The following is a 21732-nucleotide window of genomic DNA, read 5'->3' as shown; positions in this document are numbered from 1 at the left end:
AAGACACACAGGTCCCTGTCTCATAGGACCTGCTGTCTAGTTATACAGAAATAATATTTTAATGTTGCCAACGAGTCAACAGACAATGATATCACCTCAAGTCCTTATTGGAGGTAGGCTTGATATAAACCATTGAAAATGAAATTCACTGATCATGATACCATGGCAGGGAAAAATATGAATCTATGGGGAGTAAGAAAATAATTCAAAAGAAGAAACCTTGGTCTTTTGTCCACAGCAAGCAACCTGTGCCTCGCTGCCTAGGAGGTCACACACAGCTGCACACACTCTTTACTACTATTTATGAAGAAAAGCAAACCAGCATTGTGCATGCTTCCCAAGAAACAAACTGGACCATTCTTCTCAAATTGTTATTCCTTTTCCCCCAAAGTCCTACCCCGTCTACTTCTGCTTTAATAGCTTCATCTTTATGGCAGTGAAATATTTCAAATAAAATTATGAGTCATCACAAAATCATAAATCACAAATGCAAACGTGGTTGTATCACATTAGAAGGAAGCCTGTCCTTTTAGAAGGCTGTTTCATCAAGAACCTCTGTCCAAATCCAAGTCCTGGGACAGCCCCATTCTGCAGTCTTCCTGACCTCACAGGTGGGGTTCGGGTCCCCACGCTGTACCTCACCGCTTTGTGTGATCACGCTCCCCTCGCGGCCCACACAGATAACGCCTGTCACGGTGATGTGACATGACTCAGACAGACATGTGTGAATGCTTATGGACATGCTTTGCACATAATAAGGGCTTAATAAATAGCAACTGCTACAGTGTCCAAGTTTCGGTATGGGATTCCCTTAATATAATTCAGAAGAGGAGTATGAAGCCAAAGATGAGTAAGATTTTAGGACAGCATCTAGCTTCCCTGAAAAAGCTTACATCTCCGGGCCTGGCCCAACTGTAGTCTAGGAGTTTCCAGGAAGAACTTTGCAAACGAGACCATGGAGCCAATGGGAGGCCTTTAAGGACCCGCAGTGAAGGAGAGAAGGAACTGGCAAAAAGAAGGGAAGTCCCAGTGTTCGGAACGACCCAGAGTGCAAGTTCTGCAAACCACTGCGCCACAAGGACCTTCTGGAACAGACTATTAAAACGTGTGGCCGTTCCAGAATGCTAGTGGGCCACCACTGAGGGCGAATTAGTCCAGAAAACACCACTTCCTTCTCTCATGGCGGACCAAGTGTGGGAAGCATGACAGACACGGGCGAGCAAGAGAAAGTCCTGTGACAGTAGGTTTGTGTTCTACTTTGGACAAGAAGAAAAGTCGGTGGACAATACAGACTCCTTTTCTGTAAAATGACTGCCCGATGCTACCTGTAGATGAATGAATGTTTTTAATCCAGAAGGAAGTACTAGTAACCAGCGTCAGGGTTTATGTAAATCCTACTCCGATGAGCCCAGTTTACAGGGACTAGGACACACCGTGACCTCTACAGGGTGTCAGTTCCCTGGAAAAGGGACTTGTCCGCTGGTCCCCTGCTCCATTCCTGGCCCCTGGAACAGGACCCGGGTTCCTGTGAAAGTTCATTAAATTCATCAAACAAATTAAAGATATAAATAATATGACATTTGGAGGGTTAATAAAGGCCCTGCATAACTTAATCACAATCCAAAAGTTCTTCGCAGAATAGAATGATGGGCCAGTTTCAACCCCGGTCATCGGGCCCAGAGGGACGAGCCCTCCACTTTTCACCTTGGTTCTGCCCCCTGTCGAGGGGAGCGGGTGGGAGAACTGAGGCGAAGCTTCCATAGAAAACGGAAAAGTCAGGTCTTCTACGGAAGTGCAGTACTGATCGAGTACTTAGTGAGAGAAGATGTGGCTATCAGGCAGGGTGGTACGTAACTGGTGAAAATGCTAATTTTTACTACAAAAACACAGTTTAGAAGATTCGTACACGTCGGGGCCACGTGTGACAGCGAACCGGGGCCACTGTTACTTAGGTCAGGACACCAGGCGCAAACGGGGGCCGCAGACTGGGACTCACAATCCCACTGTTCCATACACCAGAAGCCGAGATAAATTTAAGTTGATAAAAAGTGAGGTGGATCAGCAATTTGCTGTCATTGCTTAAAAATACACTGGCCCACTAAGTGTATACTATTTGCCTGGCACTGTTCAAAGTCCTTTACATATATCAAGTCATTTAATACTCATGAAAATGTTCAGAAGTACTATTATCCTATGTGCAGATGAAGAAACAGAGGCACAGAGCGGCCACGTAACTGCCCAAGGTCACTAGTCACTCAGACTTACACCAGCTGAACAGACAGACGCCAAGGCCAGTGGCCCCGGGGCCTGCGCCTTCACCACTGGGGCGCAGCTTGGGCTACAGGGACAGGCACTGAGTCGCGCTCTGCTAACCCAGAGAAGGGTCGCCCTGCGTGCCTCTGTTTCGGTCGGGGCACAGCTCGGGACATTGTTTGGATTTGAGGTCCGTGCTTTCACACAAACTGCTTATGCTGGAGTGTGCTGAGGATGGCAAGGAGGTGTGAGGCCGGGACACACCGGAGGGTGGAAGGAAATGTTTAGCTGGGGAAGTGAGGACGAGGCAGGACGTGAGATCGGCTCAACCGCGTGGATGGCCACATGGAAGAAAAGTCAGGCACACTTTATTCAGCGGCTCTCAAACCTTTTTTTTTTTGAACCATTGTGATCTAGCTGACATATGTAGTTCATTAAATAATTACACAATCAAGATAAAGGTTTTATGAAAACTTCACTATTTGTGATGCACTCTGATATTTTCGATTCCACTCTCATTCCACTCGGCTTCTCCCTCACCTTTGCCTGCTCCTCTTCCTCCTCCTCCTTCTTCTCCTTTAATGCTGGTCGTATCCAACTAAAATTATTTCACAACCTTGTATTTCAACTTAAAATTTGAAAACGCCACTCTATTTGGCCACAAGGACAGAAACTAAAGAGCAGTGGATGGATGGATGTTACAGAAAACTGTATTTCAACTCATAACCAGCCACTGAGTAACCGCCAGCGCTGTTCAAAGGTGTAACGGCTGCTTCGGGACAAAGGGGGTTAGTCTGTTCCATCGCTTTGGGGATGCAGGTGCCCCATCATACGCTGTGGACAGAGTGGGAGGGACTCGGGGACTCATTACCTGGCTGAAGCAGCAGAACATGATGTTTTCTTTCCAAACCTGGAGTGTCATCATTCTAACCAATTTTTTTTATTTTAATTGTTGTTCAAGTATAGTTTTCTGTCTTTTACTCCCACCCCAGCCCACCCCCCCCACCACCCCCTGCCAAATTGTTATAATAGAAATAATACCTTGCCTTCAACAATGTCTATTTTCCAAAATATTTAGGTATGTGCAAAGTGACCAAGATATAAGGAAAGAAGAAAGGCTGGAAGAAAGGAAGGAAAAGAGGAATGAAGGAAAGGAAAAGGAAAAGGAAAGACAGGGAGGGGAGGGGAGGAGGGAGGGGAGCGCAGGGGAGGGGAGCGCAGGGGAGGGGAGGGAGAAAAGAGAAAGGGGGTATGAGAAAAGTGAAGGAAGGAGGTATGGAGAGAAGAAAAGAAAGAAGAGAACAAGACAGAGAAAAGAACATTTTTAAAAAATAGACTGTGTTCCTAAGTAAATTAGAGAGTTTTGCCTTCAAAATAAAGTCTAAAATCCTACTTTCCCAGTCCCAACAAGAATGTAAACGGGGTTCATCCAGAGTACAAGATTCCTGAGTGCCCTGCATGAGAGAAAGAAGAAAAGGCATCTGAAACTCACCGCGGCCTCTCTGACTGGCTCTGACGGTTCCCCTTCAGCTGACCCTGGACGATCGGACCACAACAGGAGAGGTGAGACCCCCTCAGGACTTGAAATGCAAGACAGCTTTCCACAGGGTGTGCTCAGTCCTCTTTGACAGGCGTACGCACTGCAACCATCTTCAAAGGCAACTTCTGGAAGCCCCTCCTGATTTTGCTAGAAGATACTGCCAAGAAAACGAAGAGAGAAAGTAGGAGGAGAAATCCAAATAAGGGTAAAATGGTCGAAAGGACCCTAACCTGAGCCCCAAAGGGTGCGACTGATTAAGATGAAGGATGTCGCTGGAGTGCTGGCCAGCCGTCCAGCCCGCAATGTCTGTCGGCTCATGACCAGCACGCGGTTTTCTCTTGCCGCCAGAGAGCTCGGTCAACGTTTAGAGCCGTGTTCATAATCAAACGCCAGCACCACTGGCAGGGGGGTAGGGGCTGCCGCGAGACTCAGGTTTCAGTGATGATCTCGGCGGGGCTTTGTCAAAGAAATAAGAAAGTCCAGACCAGGGTAAACGCGCTGTCCACTACCAATGAGAGTTCTCTGAGTGCTGTTCACCAAACTCGGTGACCTCACAAGGTCTGGGAGTAGAATAGTGCACGGAGTGGACCAGCCGCGGTCCAGCCACTGCTGGCTGTACTCAGAACGCAGGGGTGGCTACTCATGAATTAAGCAAGTGAGGTTAAGTCAGAGGGTATTCTCAGCTGTAAACTCCTTCTGACAAGTTCAGTAATTCAGTGTTAGTCCTCGATTAATACTACAGGTACATAGTTATCAACATATAGTAGAAAATCTTTTGAATTTACATACTCTGTAAGTTTAGTGTTGTTTCAAATGGAGTGGAAAGTTAGAAGCTCTTCCCTAAAGCCATCTGGGCATCTTAGACATCTGAATCTTGAGTTGGACCTATTCCCACACTGTTATAAACCACACTAGAAACTCTCAAATCTGGGATAGAGTCCTTTGTGGAAAGATGAATCCAGAAAATAAACTGAAACCAGACTTAAGCTTGGCAACTTAAGTTCAAAAGACAGAGACTTGGAAACGGAAGGAAAAGACCAGAAACTGACATAACTCAGGTAGGCTGGAATGCAAAGCATGCTGGGACATGGACCCGCTGCAGCCCGGCGAAGCCACGGCCGGGCCTGGCACAGCCCCGGGAAACGCACGCAAGTCCAGAGGCCCGTCTTCCAGGCGGACGCCCGCAAACCCGGTGCACCGCGTCCGGAGACACAGCAAAGCTCACACGCGGTTCCGGCTGGGAACAGGCGGATGAGCTCAAGCGCAGGGCAGGGCCGTGAAGACACAGACCTACAGTCTCAGCAAGACTTCCCTTCTTTCAGCAATACTGGGATCTACGTACATGGAAAAACCTGGGATTCTTGGACAAATGTCACAAAGATTCTAAATGGACAGCTGATTCACAGGGCAGCAAGGGAAATTCCAAAACCAAAACAAGGGAAGAACATAAACACGGATGTGACCCACTGACACTGATGGGCCGTCCAGAGAGCGCATGCTGAGACCGGTAAGCAGGGAGGGGCTGTTCCCGACCACGTGGGAGTCGGTGAGGAGGCCTCGGGTTTGCTCAGTTAAAACAACACAGCCCTCCGTGCTCACCCCGGGGGGGCTGAGATCAGGGTCTCAAAGCCATGCCCACCCCGCCTTCTCAACTGCAGCACAACAGTCAGGATGCAGAAACAGCCTGAGTGTCCACTGGCAGGCGAAGGCATACAGAAAATACGCTGTATATATGCGATGGGATACTATTCAGCCATAACAAACAAGGAAACCCTCCCATTTGCAACAATATGGGTGAACCTGCAGGGCAATATGCTAAGTAAAATAAGGCAGAGAAAGACAAATATTGCACGGTATTACTTATATGTGAATAAAAAGGGGGAAGCTGATTGCATAGAAACGAAATGAAGTGCTGGTTACCACAGGTGGGGGGCAGGGAGGTGGGAAGATGCTGGTCCCAGGGCACAGACCTGTACCTTCCAAGGGCCTAACGTGCAGCCGTCACTGCGGGCGACCGCACAGTGTTGTGTACTCGCTGCAGACGTGACGCTGCTCAGAGTGGATCTTAAGCCTTCTCGCCACATGCGAAAAATGAGTTAACTGTGCAAGGTGAGTATGTGTGAAATAACTTGATCTGGTAATAAGTCCACAATGTGTGTTATAAAACCATCACATACTTTAAGTATACTTTAATATATACAAATATATGTCAATGATTCCTCAACAAAGTTGTAAAAAACCAAAAAAACAAACAAAAAGAATCAAATTGCCTTGGTTGATACTCTCTATTAAAAATGCTGTTTTACACCCCTTGCTCTAGGGGACATATCAGTGGAGATGTCGCTGGGTGGAATATCTGAGATTTTCCTGCCTGTGTTCTCCTCTAGGACTTTCGTGGTTTTGCTCTTTACTGTCAAAAATACTGTGCTATGTGTGCGGTTCAGGGACCCAGAGCTGAGAGACTGATATTAAATGATCCAGGGCTGGAAACACACCCCTAGTGCCTGTGAAAGTTTCCAGAGCAGTCAAGTCCTCTCCAGAGCAGTGGTCTCGCCCTGGACTTTGGAACTTTAAAAACACTCACGTCTCCGTCTCACACCTGCAGTATCTGAACTGATCTGGAGTCCGACATGCCATCCTGACTGTTAAAAGGCCACTAGGAGATTCTAAGGTGCAGAAAAGAGGGGGACCTCGGCTCTGGAGAGACACACCTTCTGCGCCGGCCGCACAGAGTCCCCGCCCAGCTTCAAAAACGACACTGCCCAGCGCCCGGAGGGACGGCCCACCTGAGCCAGAGTCGGGAGCAGTAACTGGAAGCAAAGTAAACCTCCAAGAACTTGAGATAGTAGGATGATTTGTTTAGACTATACCATACCATTTAAAATAATTTTAAAAAATTTAAAGCCCTAAATATGAAAATGGAGGGAAACACAGGCACAAAATAAAACTCCTAGAAAGGATAAATGTATTCGCTGATTTAAATAACTCCACAAGTGGGTCAAAGAGCAGGTGGACAGACTGGTGGAGGCAAGTGGAGAACAAGACGGCTGCCCCGCCCGGGAGAACACAGCACTGAGAGGCGAACAGCGGGAGGCATGACAGACAGAGGCAGAGTCCCACTAAGGGCCAGGGGATAAAGGGGAAGGTTCCACAGCCACCTAGTCGCTGTCCCAGCAGGGAGAATGGAGGAGAGAGATGTTTCAAGAGACCATGGCTGTTTTCTACTCGGAGACTTTCAGAGCTCACCTTGTCCCCTCGGGAATCGAAGACCCACGTCTCTCGGCTCCCACGTCTTCTGTCTTAACGGGGGGGCAGAACTGAACGGAGCTCAGCACCGAGCTGAGCAGCCCTGGTGGCTTCATTTGAAAGGGGTTGGGACAAGAGGAGCTGACAGCAATGACAAGCTAAATACCAAACTTGTTGGTAAGTGTGGTGGCCTCGAAATTTTATTGGGCATCAGCTACGCAAATGAAGAAACAGAAGAGCCACAGAATCCCATCCTCCGTCCATTCCTTTCCTGTGCAATGGCTTCAAAGAAACTGGTGTTTCTAAATTGATACGTTAAATACTTCCTCTCCCTGACAATACCAAATGGGACTGCTTTTCCACATGTTGCTGATGGAAACATAAAACAACAAATAACTTTCTAAAAAACGCGGCAGGGCTGGGGAGGAAGAAACTTTCCTCCACCTTCTTTCAGCTGGTGTAATAACTGAATCGACGTAAAACAGATCAGATCAACAAGAGAAAATAACCGAACATAATTACATACTCACGTATGGGAACCCCACGTACGAGAGAGTCAGAGACCCACATATGTAAGAAGTTTGGAGACAGAAGGTAAAATGAAGCAGGTATGGCATGTGGAGCTGAGGATGACGTTAGAGGTAAGGAAGGTCCTTTGCAGGACGATAAGAATAGCAGGTGCTTGGTGATTAGATGCTTGCCCTGCCCTGTTTATAGGTCAAACACAGTTATCTCTGCTAACAATTCTTACTCTGGGCAAGGCCCCTAATTTACATTCTTTAATGGAGATGTCAAAGTTTCTTGTGAGCTCAAAGGGTCTCAATTGTCTTCGGCTTGAAATCATTCACATGCCAAAGCGACACACCTCAGGGAGACCTGTCTGGATCCACTTGGAAGCTCCTAGAAGGTGAGATGCATTTACTGTGCAGACTTAGCAATTCCAGCCTTGAGCATCCGTCCAAGGGGCAGAGAGACACGTGTCCACACAAAGACATGAATGTTCACAGCAGCCGCTTCCTAATAGCCCCGGACTGAAATAGCACGAGCAAATGAGTAAATTACAGCATATCCATATTCAATATTGAGCAGTATTTCTCAATATTAAAAAGGAACAAACTACTGATGGATACAATCCCATGGCTGGGCCTCAAAAACACTATGCTGAGAAATAAGCAAAAAGTGCCAAAGTTTATACTTTATGATTCCACTTACGTGACACTTTGGAAAAAACACACATAATCTATGGTAACAGCGAAAAGATAGTACTTCCCTGAAGCCATGAGGGAGGGTGATTCATGGGGAAGGGCGGGGCATGGGGAACTTTGGGGTTTATGGAAACGCTCTATGTTATTATTGTAATGGTGGTAACGTGAGAACATACATGTGTCAAAACTCAGAACACTGCACACTTAAAATGGGTGTGTTTTAGTATATGGAAATTATACCTCAACAAAGTTGATTTTAGAAAAGTCTTTCCTCTTGCCAGGGACATTTTTGGCTGTTTCTTCCACATACATATCCTCTTATCATGGCACACTTTTCCTGCATTTTCTTTCCTGACTGTATCATTGTCTCCCTTATCTTAAGACTAGGTCATAAATTTGAAATTCTCTCCTATTTGCTCAGAGTAGGATGTGGATGAGGGACTACGGTATAAAAGAGGAAGAGTTTTGGAGTTCTCTGGGGTCAAATCCCAGCTCTACCCATGACTAGCTATGTCGTCTTGAGTATTAAAATTCTCGACCTCGGTTTCCTCATCTGTGAAATGAAAATTGTAGTGACACTCCCGTCTTCGGGATGTGAGGCGTGTAAAATCTGTGTCCCAGAGTGGGCATTCAGTAAATGTTCATCGGTTCAGCAAATGATACTTTCATTAAATTCTGCCTGGTTTGTGCTACAAGCCAGCTGGAGGGACTGAAACCGGCGTCCGTGGACGTGGTTAAGCGCTCACTGCCTAAGAGTGACTGAGGCGGTTCAGAAGCACGTGAAAGCAGTGTCAGTTGAGCTAAGTCTCTGAACCAGTGCCCACCTGTCACCTGCCGCCACTGCGAGCAAGGTGAGCACAGAAATCGAGAGGAGTATTTAAGCGTTTATAGAAATCGGAGGTGACCGTGAATGAGCTAGATCAGAAAATGTGCTTTAGGCTTAAATCTTGTCCAGGTTTTCAGAGCAGCTTGGGCCAGAATGTAAAACAACACACTCCTTCCTTCACTGAGAAAATCTTACTATGAAAAAAAGTCAGCTGAACCAAATGAAGTGCTTCACAAAAAACAGATAACTTGTTCTGCTTACATTTACTGAAATGTAGTTATAAAATTTTACACACGTGTATCTGTTTATATCTGTTGAACTAATTATTTTTACGATGGGCTCCTGTTTTCTGTCCTTTTGTTCACTCTTTTCTAAAAAGTCATTTTGATGAATTTTTCAAAATTACTCGTGAGTATTATGGTTTGGGAAATAAATTAGTCCTTCCCCACAGGTAGTTTGAAGACTTTTTTTTTTTTTTTTTAGTATCTTTACCTCTTAGAATAAAGTTGATGCCCCCACCCTCCACTTTGCCTCAGCTTCAGTTTCAGGAGTTACCTTTGATTCTAAACATCTGTTTTCGTTTCCCTAGGATAATGGAAGAAACTTGGAGGAATTCTGCAAGTCAGTGGTTTTAGCAAACAGGGTTAGCCACCAGCAAGGTTTCTCATTTTTAGGATTCTGCTGCCACCCTGTGGTCATTTGGCTTATGACACCCAAGCTAGAAAACACCCTCTGCTTTTTTTTTCTTTCCCCGTTCCTCTCAACTCTAACACTTACCTTATCCCACCTTTCCCACCTAATTCCTTAGTGAGCTCCATGACACCTACTGAATTCTCTGCACTTTTTTATTTCTTGGTTGCTCATTTTCGACAGCTTTGTTTAGGTAGTTTGTTACTGCTACGTGAATGTGGGCATTTTTACTCAATGTCAACCAAACTGCTACAAAAGCAGTGAATTATACAATTAATTGGCCTCAGTCCATTCAAATAAAAGTAAAATTTTTTAGAAATTAAATATAAAGTATTTTACTTCTTGCCACGCAAAGAGAAAGTCACCTTGCATGCAACACACAAGCCATCCTGGATATATCCCAGACTGGATGTCAGAACATAGAGTAGAAACAACTTTTGGCATATTAAACTGAGTGAAGGTGCTTTAAAAATATATGGGTATAAGGGAGTTTGGCCTCTGGGAAGCTCCTTCATTATAACTGCATATTATTAGTTTTATATAAGCGATGTATATCATAACTCGCCAAAATGAAGATGAAACATGGCGGGTTAACAAAGGGAGAGAGAAGAAAGGATTCTGTTTGGGAAGGTCCATGTTTCCTCAAAGCTTCTTCCTTCCTGTGAATGTTGACTTAGCAGTTAGAATTGTGAGCAGAAACCAGGACCGCAGCCCTTCATTTCCTTGTGACTAAATTCAGTTTTAAAAGTCATTCTGTACAACCTTGTGGAGTTTGCAAAGTTGATCTTCCTTCAAGGCTGCCTACAGCTAACAGATATAAAACTCGGTGGCTTCAAACACTGTAGCTCAAAAAGAAGGAAACTGGACCCTTATCTGACACCATATGCCAAAATCAATCAAAATGGATTAAATGCTCCAACAGAAAAGCTGAAACCATAAAACTACTACAAGAAAACAAGGGAAAAAAGCTTCTTGACTTTGGTCTTGGTAATGATTTTTTGGACATGACACCGAAAACTCAGGCATCAGAACAAGCGAGACCACAAATCCAAGTAAAAAATGTCCGCAGGGCAACAGAAACTTAACCAACGGCGGGAATGGTCAGCCTACAGAAGGACAGGAAAAACCTGCAGCAACACATCTGATAAGGAGTAACATCCAAACTATGTAAGGAACTCCCACAACTCAACAGCAAAACAATAATCCCATTTAAAAGGACAAAGAATTTGATGGAACATTGCTCAAAGGAAGGCACAAACGTGGCCTACGGGTATGTGACGAGGTGCGACAACATCGCTCATCAAGAGGATGCGAATCAAAACCGCGGTGAGATGTCACCTCACACCGGCAAGGACGGCCGTTGGCAAAAAGACGAAAGGAAACAAGTGTCCTGGAGGACAGGCCAGGGGAACCCCGAGCACGTTGGCGGGGCTGTAACAGCTGCGGTCACAATGAAAACCAGTGTGGCGGCCCCTCAGACTGTTTAAGGTGGAACCTGCCCCAGCAAGCCCACTTCCAGGGGGTTACCCAACAGAATTGCCGTCGGGACCCCAAAGAGCTACCTGCACGCCCACGTCCACTGCACCGTTATCCGCAACGGTGAAATGTGGCAACAACCGAAACCACACTCATGGATGAACGGATAAAGAAAAAGCTGTATATACACACACAGTGGAATATTACTCAGCCTTAGAAAAGGAAATCTGCCACTTGCAACACGTGGATGAACTTGGAGGACATGAAACTAAGTGAGAAAACCAGTAACAGACAAATGCTGCAGGATCTCATCTCTGCGTGGAGTTTAAAACGGTCGAGCCCGTGGAAGCGTGGAGTAGGACGCAGGTGGCCAGGGGCTGGGGCGGGGGCAGGGCAGTGATGTTGGCCCAGGGGAGTAAGTTCCAGTTACGCACGAGTTATGAACAAGTACTGCAGACCCAACGTGGAGCCGGGGACCACGTCAGCAATACTGCACCGAACGCTTGAAATTTGCTGAAAGGTTAGAGCTTAAGTGTCTCTCACACACACACACCCTAAAAAGACAACGCTATCAGGGGTATGTGAATCAGACTGATGTTGTGATCACTTCACAGCGTGTGAATACACCAGAAGGTCCGGTCGTATACCCTAAGGACATACAATTTCTATTTGTCAGCTACACCTCCCGTGAGCTAATTTTCTAACTGGTGGCTACTTCGAGTTGCCTGTCCCTAGTATCGCCCTAAAACACAACTGGTAAAAATACTAGTGGACAGAGGCTTGTTTTCAAGGCGATGTTTTTAAATGCAGTATCGTTTATTAAGGTTAAATAAAAGGTGAACCTTGAGGATCAACTTTTGTTTTTATGGCATAACTTTTATAAGTGTATGTCAACTTCTGGCTTTATATTTGCAAGCTCATTGAATTGGGAGACACTGTGGAATTGGAGGCAAGAGCTGGGAGCAGTAAAGGCCTGGTCCGAGGCAGGAGCTGGGGAAGGGAGGGGTGCAGCAGAGTGAGCATGTGGGGGGGGGGCCCAGGAGCCAGAGGGACGTGGGGCCGAGCAGTTAACAAACACACTGATCGGCAGAGCATAGCCAAGCTAGAAGGAGCCACGCAGGGGAGGAAGGGCTGGTGCTGGTGTGGAGACCGGAAGTCCGACCACGAGAAACACATGAAGAGTTGGTGACGCTGCTGCAGGAAGCCTTCCAGATGCTTCCATCACCCCCGATGGGCGGTTGTTAGAGCAGTATATACAGGGAAGAATTCTGGGGGTAATTGAGGGGGATCAGAGACAGCGATCATCACTCACTCCCCCCCAGTGGCCTGCGGGAGAGAAAAGAGGGAACATCCGAGAGTGAGGCACCACCATGGCCACGTCCGGTGTCCCAGGAGGTGGTGTGGAGGTGCAGGGGGCAGGGGAAAGGGTGGACAAGGACGAGTGGCTCTTCCTTCAGCCACACAGAAAGGGCCACAACTGTGTCTTAACTGGAGGGACCACATCCATACTGACAGCCAGGGTCTCCCGGGGAGCCTGTTAGAAGAAACTGCTAGCACATACTCGCCCGGGTGTGGCCAAAATAAAGAGCCCCTCTTCGGGGACGGTGGCCTGTTAGTAGAAAACACCCGCCTCTGGGGAGCTCGAGTCTGGGCCCCCCCTCACCGAAGGGTAAACCTCCCTTGGAGAGGCCAGGGAACCCCCACAAGCCTGAGAGTTGCAGAACCAGCAACTCTCGTCCGCAGGCCAAGCCTGGAACCTCTTCTACGTCAGGACAAAGGTCCTAGGAAACTTGAATCTTAAGGCCAGAGGGGAGTGAAGAACTCAGCATGTTCACTTGAACAGTCAGATATTATTTTTTCATCCAGACTGGAATATGCACTCCTGCATATTTTCATCTTCAGAACAGGTGGTTTGAGATGCAAATGAAGCACTAAGTGTCAGAGCCGTTTCCTAGCAGTGGCTATTTTGCAAAGGTTACCATGGCAGCAATTCAACAGAGTTCTTAGAAGCAGCCGCACCTCAGCAAGGTCTGTCTAACTCGGGACAGCAAAGTTCAAGCAAACTGATGACACCAACCAGGGAGAAGTCCTGCACCGACCGTAGGACGGGACTCTGTACAGCACAGCTGCCATCTGAAGGTCCTGGCAGCGGGGAACTTGGAGAGGGGGAAAGGCAACTCCGGGAACGCCTGCAGTGTGAGCCGAGCCTGGAGACAAGATGACGGTAACCGTACTGCTAACACTTGTTTTTAGCTGCGAACAGATTGTGCGCAGATTGGGAAGGGCTAACTCCGCTCTCCAGTTACTCCGGTGCCCACTGTGCTTTACCAGCACTTACTAAGCCCTCGCTGGGTGATAATAAGGCAGACTGCTCTCCCAGGGCCGCAGTCCAGGGCCGCTCCCAGCCAGAGGAGGAGGAGGAGGAGGAGGAGGAGGAGGAGGAGGAGGAGGAGGGAGCTGGGTCACACAGGTCTCCACTTCTCACTGCCAGTACATCTGCTCTTTGAGGGCAAGACACATTCCCCTGGCACAGGAAGCAGAAGGAAGGGGGGACAAGGACACAGGAGTTTGGGCCAACCCCGCCCTGGGCTCACCAGGGCATTCTGGCTGACTAGAGGAGAATGAAAGGTCAGACACCACAAGTTAGCAGTATCAATGGCTAACTGATGAATGAACCGCAAATTCTGTCAGGGGTCCAAGGGGGCAGCAGCTCTTCCCCATTTCCCCTTCCGATGAGGGAGACCAAGCACAGGCCACAGGGAGAGCCACAGCTGGTTGGCACCGGACAGCCATCGGCACAGTGAGACTCAGGAGCTCCCCCCATTACGGATGAAGGCCGTGAGCCCTCAGATCCTCCTTAAAGACAACGATGATGCACCGTTCGTGGCTAGAATGGCCATAGGAGAGGAAGATGGCAAAGGAAGGGGTGCGTGGGAGAGCGGCTGGGAGTTTCCACTCCACCTTTATCTTGAAAGAAGCAAAGAGCTCCGCTTCCCCAAACAGCAAACCTGGGACCATTGTTTGGTGTTAACTCCGCCCACCCAACACCCCCCCGAAAAGGTAGAAAGGGGCCTCTCAGTCCTGCTTCCATGCATTTTGGCCACCCCAATCTGAAACTTCCTGTGGGTGAACTGAAATTGTAATTTGAGCAGCAACCTGGATGTGAGGTGTGCCACCCAAAGACGGCTGTCCGGTGCCAACCAGCCTGCAGCCAAAAGACAGTGAGACTCTGGGCTGGGTTTCGGGGGGTTTGGTGTTCAGACAGACCCAGTCAATGAGGAAGACTGAGCGAGCAGCAGGTGCTGGGAGAAATCCATGCTCAGGGTGAAGCAGGAGATGGCGCCAGGCCCCAGGTTATCGGTCCCGGGCCAAGGAGTCCGGGGCCCCAGGAAATGCCCTGTGAGGTCGAGGGAGCCTCAGGCCAGGATTCACTGGCAGCAGAAAAACACAACGCTTAGGAGGAGACTGAGGCCAACCCCCTTCCTGTGGGCTGAGTTGACATGACGGAGGTTAGGAGAAACCCCGAATGTGATGACCATGTGACACCCAGAGTGACTGCAGAGGTATTGGCCATTGCGATAATGGCGACGTAAGTCAAGTCCCATTCCATCCACAGCTGGACTGAAGTCCGGGACAGCGTTACATAAGGAGCCGTGCAGGTTTCTGCCTGCAGACCCGACCCAGCGCCGGCTGCGGCGGTCTGGGCCGAGGCGGACGGAAGCTGATCACAGCGTCCCCCTCCCAGGGGCTGTAACACACAGACACGTCTGAAATTACAAATGAGACTTTGAAAGGTGAAAAATGCCCTTTGTTCCAATGATCACTTTATCGCTTTTAAATGTTCTGCTTTATCTGTTTTGTTACCTGGACAAAACGTTAAATGCAAACAATGAAACCACAGCATTAGAAGGAAATATAGGGATTACTTAACTCCTCTTTGCTGGGAAAGTCTTTTCTGGATGCATTCGTGAAAAAATAAATCATCAAGATAAATGTAGATGGCATAAAAATGAAAATTTAGTGCAATTACAGTGCCATCGGCGTCACGAAAAGGCTCTATAACCCGGTTACGTACATGCGACACATGTGATGGCCAGTATTCCTGACACAGGAAGTGCTGGTAAACCAATAAGGAAACTCACACACACAAAAAAGGTAAGGGATCAAATGCACCTCACGAAGGAGGAAGAACTACAGGCCAATAGGCATGTGAAAAGGCGTTCGACCTCACCAGGAACCGAAACGGTACAAATCTAACCACAGAGAGATACTCAAGTTCTCAAGGTGGCCAAGAGGGCTGCGACCCACCCTGGGAGAGGGTGGGACAGAGCCCGTCCACCTTCCTAGGAAGCGATGTGAGAAAGTCTGATCAGATCAGAGGACTTCTAGTGGAAGAAAAGAATCAGAGATGTGAATGCTTTCTTTAAAGAAACGTTCATCCAAGTGGTATTTATAATAACAAGACACGAGAACCTGAATGCTATCGTTAGATAATAAAACACTCATTAGCCTTTAATGGTGTGGGTTTTTGAAGAATTTCAATGACATGAAAAAATGCTCATGATCTATTACTAAAAGAAGCAGCGCAGTATAAAACAGAACTTTATTTGTATCATGTATAACAAACACACAGCAAACACACCGAAGGGAACAGGCCTGTCCGTGGCAGTGCAAGTGTGGACTGCTACAAGTCGGCGTGAGTTTTATTTTTCCTTTATGGGTCAGTGTTACCGAAAATTCTTCAAGACTCATGTGCTGCTTGTATAATAAAAAGTATTATGAAATATTTCTAAACTATATGATAATGCCCTAGAGGCCGTTGCTTGGGAACAATGATGACTACAGGAATATTTTTAAAAGGAAAAAACCCACTTAAAGATCTCAGCTCTCCGGTTTTGAACATCCCAGAATCTATCCGAAATGTCCTGAAGAACCGTATTTGCTTTCAGGAGAGTCAAGTTTCCAAAACGCTCTCACGAGACCCACCCACTGGAAATAGAACTCTCAGATGTGGATGAATGAGTGTCCGCAGCCCAAAGAGTCCTCATCTGGCACTTTGTCTTACTGGTACTTCTTCCCTTACCATTCATGCCCCTTCCACCTCTTTCACCTCCATCCCCGCCCCACCCACCATCACCATGAACCCTTTGCTCTTCTGCCTCAGAATCTACAAAATGCAGAAGGTGCCTAATGCCTTTCTGCTTTGTCTCCTCCTCCTCCTCCTCCCCAGGAGTCTCAACAAAGACGAATCCTGAGCTTTCTAAGCAATGGATATATATTATTATCTTTCAGACTGAAAGACGTTACCATGGTTATCACACTACCTGCTTTAAAGAGAAATGTGACTCAGTAAAGCAATGTGCTGCCTTTAGTTTCCCCTGCGCTGGTTTTTTATGTATAATTCCTCTTCCTCGTTTAGGACTGAGGCTAGAAGACCACAGAACTAGAGATGGAGCCACTATTTGAGGAATACCTGGCAAATCGCGGAACCACAGTGAAACCTTACTACTGGCTAAGCTTCTCTCCAGACTGCTCCGATTGTCCTTACCATATTCGGACAGGTGAGGAAGCACGCGTTTCCTACGCAGAATTCTATCAGATTTTTGGCTTCCCTTATGGGCCAACACATCCTCAAACGAAACACCTCCTGTTTTATGAGCTGAAAACTTCCAGTGGGAGGCTGGTGCAAAAGGGGCACGTTAGCAGTTGCACCGCGAATGCTACTCACCCGGAATCAATGCTATTCGAGAGGAACGGGTACTTGGACGTGGCCGCCTACAATAACGATGGCATCAGGCACATCGTGCTGTATTCCAGCAGCTCCCCTTGCAACGAAGCTGCCCACTGCTGTGTCAGCAAGATGTACAACTTCCTGGTCACGTACCCGGACGTCACTCTGAGTGTTTACTTCTCTCAGCTCTATCACACTGACCCTGATTTTCCGGCCTCGGCGTGGAACTGGGAAGCTCTCCGGAGCCTGGCCAGTCTGGGGCCGAGGGTCACTCTGAGCCCAATAAGTGGCGGGATCTGGCATTTTCTCCTCCACAACTTTGTGAACGGTTTCAGATCCACTGTCTTCCCGCCCATTCTAAAGGGGAGAGCGCTGGCCGATAGGCGCAATGCCTATGAAATCAGTGCCATAACAGGAGTGAAACCTCATTTCACTGACGTCCTTTCCCAGACGACAGAGGACCAGGATGCAACCGCTCAGGCAGCTGCTAGCAGCTCCGCCTTCAACAGTGTCTTTCCTGCACAGTCTCTTCAAGTGACAAGTGCAGGACCACAGCCCGGCCTGATGCCAGACCTCAGGGTCCCCGTGGTCTTTGTGCTCGTGCCTGTCAGGGATCTACCGCCCATCCACGTTGGTCAAAACCCATATAAGCCCAGGAACGTCGTCAGGCACTTAAACATGCCCCAAATGCTATTCCAGGACACCAAGGACCTGCAAAGGCCGGCCACTGCCACGCCATTGGAGACGGTGGACATCACAGAACAGTCTGTAAGTAACAAGGCAGACGGAAAGAAGAAGAAAGGGAAAGGGAGAAATAACGTCTACATTCCTACAACATAAGACCAAATACATTACCGGAGGACTCACACAGTAGACAACAAAAATCTGGAAACTTCCTCTCTTAGGCGTGAGCCAAGATGGAGATGAACTGATATGCCAAAGGCAAAACCTGAATTATTTACCCTCTCAACTGTTACAAAGCGACACTATTTTAAACCTAGGCAACTTAATATCTTTCCTTTATTTTGCAAGTGGCAGGATCCAAGGGAGGATCAGCACCTTGCCAGTATTTTGGTGTGAAAAAGAAAATGTCATTGCTCTGGTCTACTCATGTCATCTTTCCATTAAAAAAGCCTGGGGACTAAATGGGCTCCTAAATTGGTTTCGCTGCAAAAATTTACTGTAAAACTGGAAAACAGCCTGAAGTTACTGGCATTAAGTGCTGTTGGCAAAAGCCTATCAGTGATTTTCCATTAACTGTTCATTGTGGACAGGAGATTTTAGGCAGCCCATTTTTTTTCTAAAGTGGCTTGAAAGAGCTTCATGTGGGGAAAAAGTTCTTCTGCTAATTGAGTCGCTATAGCTACAAAAACTGATGTTTGAAATACAGCCACCTGCTCAGGGCGATCTTTCCCAGCCCAGCCTCTTCCTCCTGAGCAGAGGCAGCGTGGCCAGGAGACTCCCGGAGAGTCCTTCCGCCTCACACCAGGTAACACCCGAGACGCTCCTACTGGCTACTGGCTCTCAAGTCTCCTCCTCCGCCTGCCTGGTGCCCTGTCTCATCAGGGAGATTGTAAGTCCCTATAGGTCGGGACTGTCTCCTTTCTTTAGTTTCCTTTTAGGATCTAGCACAGTATCCAGGCAACGTACAGGGAGCAAGACTGTGAATCTACATCTCGAAACTACCAGTCACCGCCCCCCACCATTCTTCTCCATTCTAGCCGAGGGGCCCCGGCACTATTTTGCCATGGACGTATTTTTTGTGGTTGTTAGCATCCATTCCTCCTTCTTCCGATATAGCCTCCCAGTGCATACTGGTCATTTGTTTTACTTCCTTTTTTCTGAGCGCTTTTTTCCACCAAGGCATATCTATACCTTCTCTTAAAGTCTTGTTCGAAACACACTTCTTAGAAAGTACTGTTTAACCCTCTGAGCATATACATTACACCACTTCATTTGTGTCTAATTTATTCCCACTTGCTGCCTCACTTTCTTCTTAAAAGAAAAATGTTTAAAATGGAAATTTCTGTTGTGATTAAAATAAAAAATTTAAAAGAAACTTCTATTGTTAACCGGAAACTTTTAACAAATTTTAACAAAGGGAGAGGTGTTGCCAGAACTGCAGAAAAGTGCTTGGGGCAGTTACATTTTTGTGCTGGGAAGTTAACCCTGGGGCTACAAAGAAGAATGTTACTGAGAGGTCATGACCCTAGGCCAACATGGTCAAGGCTTAGACGACAGACAACGAGACGGCAGAAAGGCAGATGGCCCTCGGTAAGTACCACTGCCTCCTCTGAAAGGTAAGGGGCATAAGCAAGATCATCTCGAAGGTTCCTTTGAGCTCTATCTGCTCAAACCAGCACACAGAGCAGTAGTTGTAGGGAGTGAGCTCGTACAGTCAACAACAGGTCTCTGACTCACCTCACACAGGCTCTTGGTTGAGTCAGGCCGGGCCAGGGATTTAGGGAAGAGTAGAAGTGGGATGCTCCGCCTCTCTTCAGCAAACTGGAGATGGTGATCTAGAAGAATTATCGCTGTCACCACACATATGGAAATTCCAGTAAAGAAAAGACAAGCCACTAAATGAAAGTAGCTAGTGGGTACAGTGACCTAAAAAAGGCAGGGAGGTATATCCCAAGAAACTGATGAGGGTGGAGGATGGGAGCATTACCTTGGTCTGTCTACCATGGTCCAGGGTTAGACTCTCAGCTTTGTAAGTTCAACTACTACTTAGTCAATACAGAGAGAGCGGGTTTATTCATCAGGAGCAGACCTGGGTTAATGGAGCTCCCCAGACTGATGTGTAAAAGCAGAAAGCTAATGAACGCATTGACTTCCAGTGAGAGTTACAACTGGCTGTGCAACCAGACAGTCAAGTTGTCCAGCCAACCAGCTCTGCCATGTGGATAAACTACAGGAGAAGCCAAATTAGAATGGACATCTGCCACTTGAAATGGAATGGTGTGTATACACAAGGGCACCTGTCCCTTGGACAGGGTTTAGGAGGCCCAAGGATGTTTCAGAAAGCTACATTTTAATTCTGCTGGCCTCTCTCTTTAAACTGTTCTCACGGTTCTTTGATTCTTTTTTGATTTGAAGTCTTATGACTCTTTTTTGATTCATAGTCCATACAAACCAAAATGTTTAAGTCACAAAATGAAATGTTATTCATCTTATTTCCAAGGAAAGCTACATGGTAACCTATACTAATTAGAAATAATATGACTACTTAACATTTACTGAGAGCTACATGTCAAGTACTTTTCTAAGTATTTGACATGTACTAACTCATTTAATCCTCCCAATCATCCTACTAGGTATTTCAAATATGCACCTGGACATCAATGGTATATAGAAAGAAGTGTTGCCAGAACTATAGGAAAGAAAAGCATCTGAGTAGTTAAATTTTTTGCACTGGTTGATTAAGAATGGGGCTAGAACGAAGAATGTAGACAGGTCATGGGTCCAGGCCAGTACAGTCACTCCTTAAACCAGAGACTGTTGAGTAAGCATAAAGACACGTAAGCCGTCTCTAATTACTCATCTGAAAAACAAGGGACAGGAGCTGATCGTCTTTAAGGTTCCTTTCAGCTCTATTTGCAGACATCAGAGCAGAAATTCCATGGAGTGATTGAGGCGCAAGCTTCAGAATCTGACAGTCCTAATTCCGTATCAGTCTGCTACTTGCCAGCTGAGTATCGTTGACTGAGGTACCTAAACTCTCTGAGCCTTAATTTTCTCATCTATAAAATGGGAACAATAATTCCTGGGCCATAGAGCTACTCCAAGGATTAAATAAATACTGTAAGTACAGTAAAGAGGTTATTAGCCAAGTGCCTAACAAACAATAAACACTCATCAAGTGGTTGCTTTACTAAAAAAAATATTAATAGGATGATAGTAGAAAAGGATAGGAATTGTGAAATCTTTAAACTTTTATCAAAACTATAAGTCTGAGATGACTATTTTCTGTAAGAAGTAAAAGTATGTTTGTAGAATTTGTGACAATCGGGTTAGGAGGAGAAAAAAATGTTGATTTTAATATTTTGCTTAGTAATCTGTAGTAGCAAGACCATATGTCCATGGTCTTGGAAGAAACTAGAATAATTGTAAGAGTATATATTTTTTGCAACTTCTTGCCAATAAACTGATGATCCAGATGAAATACATGATTTACTAGGAAAACATAAATTCTAAAATTGATTCAAAAAGAGAAAGAAAACCAAACAAATCAATAACTACAAAAGATAAGTAGGATCAAAGATCTACCTTTAAACATACCAGCAAGCCTAGACATTTTGTAAGCACAGTCTGTAACTTTCAAAGAAAAAATACCATGGCAACTTTGTATTATTCAAAATATTCCAGAGCATAGGAGGAAGAAAAGGAGGACATCTTCTCAATTCATCTTACAAAGTTAGACTAACAAGAATAGCAAAACCAGATAAAGACAGTACCAAGAAATAAAACTATGAACCAATCTTAAAGATTCTGAAATCATATAAACAAAATGAACACTAATCAAATCTAGCAAGCAATTAAAATAGTATCCAAATAGAGTTTATTCTAAGCAATGTGAGAATGGTTCAGTGCAGAAAAATATATAAATATAATTCATTACGTTCATAAATTAAAGAATCAAAAACTACACGATTGTTATCATTAGCTCCCCCTAAAAAGCATTTGATAATTTCAGCCATCATGCCTAAAATTACAAAGCAAGAGAAAATATAAACTAATCAAGTACCAAAGACATTTCCATTAA

General features: G+C 46.2%; 2 protein-coding genes across 3 annotated transcripts in view; one reads left to right on the top strand and one right to left on the bottom strand.

Annotated features, from left to right (window-relative positions):
- RGL1 (ral guanine nucleotide dissociation stimulator like 1) overlaps positions 1 to 21732 on the bottom strand; it is a 218595-nt gene that overhangs the window by 192968 nt on the left and 3895 nt on the right. For both annotated transcript variants that reach the window (XM_037145679.2, XM_037145680.2), the window contains exon 2: positions 3746 to 3950. The gene's annotated coding sequence lies outside the window, so the exon portion shown is untranslated. The remainder of the gene's footprint in view (positions 1 to 3745; positions 3951 to 21732) is intronic.
- Positions 16686 to 17807, top strand: APOBEC4 (apolipoprotein B mRNA editing enzyme catalytic polypeptide like 4). The gene has a single exon (XM_037145516.2). The coding sequence runs from the start codon at positions 16686 to 16688 to the stop codon at positions 17805 to 17807; it is 1122 nt and encodes a 373-aa protein (XP_037001411.2).

This window comes from Artibeus jamaicensis, unplaced genomic scaffold, assembly GCF_021234435.1.
Source record: "Artibeus jamaicensis isolate MK-2021 breed Jamaican fruit bat unplaced genomic scaffold, CSHL_Jam_final contig_327, whole genome shotgun sequence".
In the NCBI taxonomy this organism is placed as follows: domain Eukaryota; kingdom Metazoa; phylum Chordata; class Mammalia; order Chiroptera; family Phyllostomidae; genus Artibeus; species Artibeus jamaicensis.
Note: the sequence above shows the minus strand (reverse complement) of the source record. Positions and strands in the feature narration are given on the sequence as shown.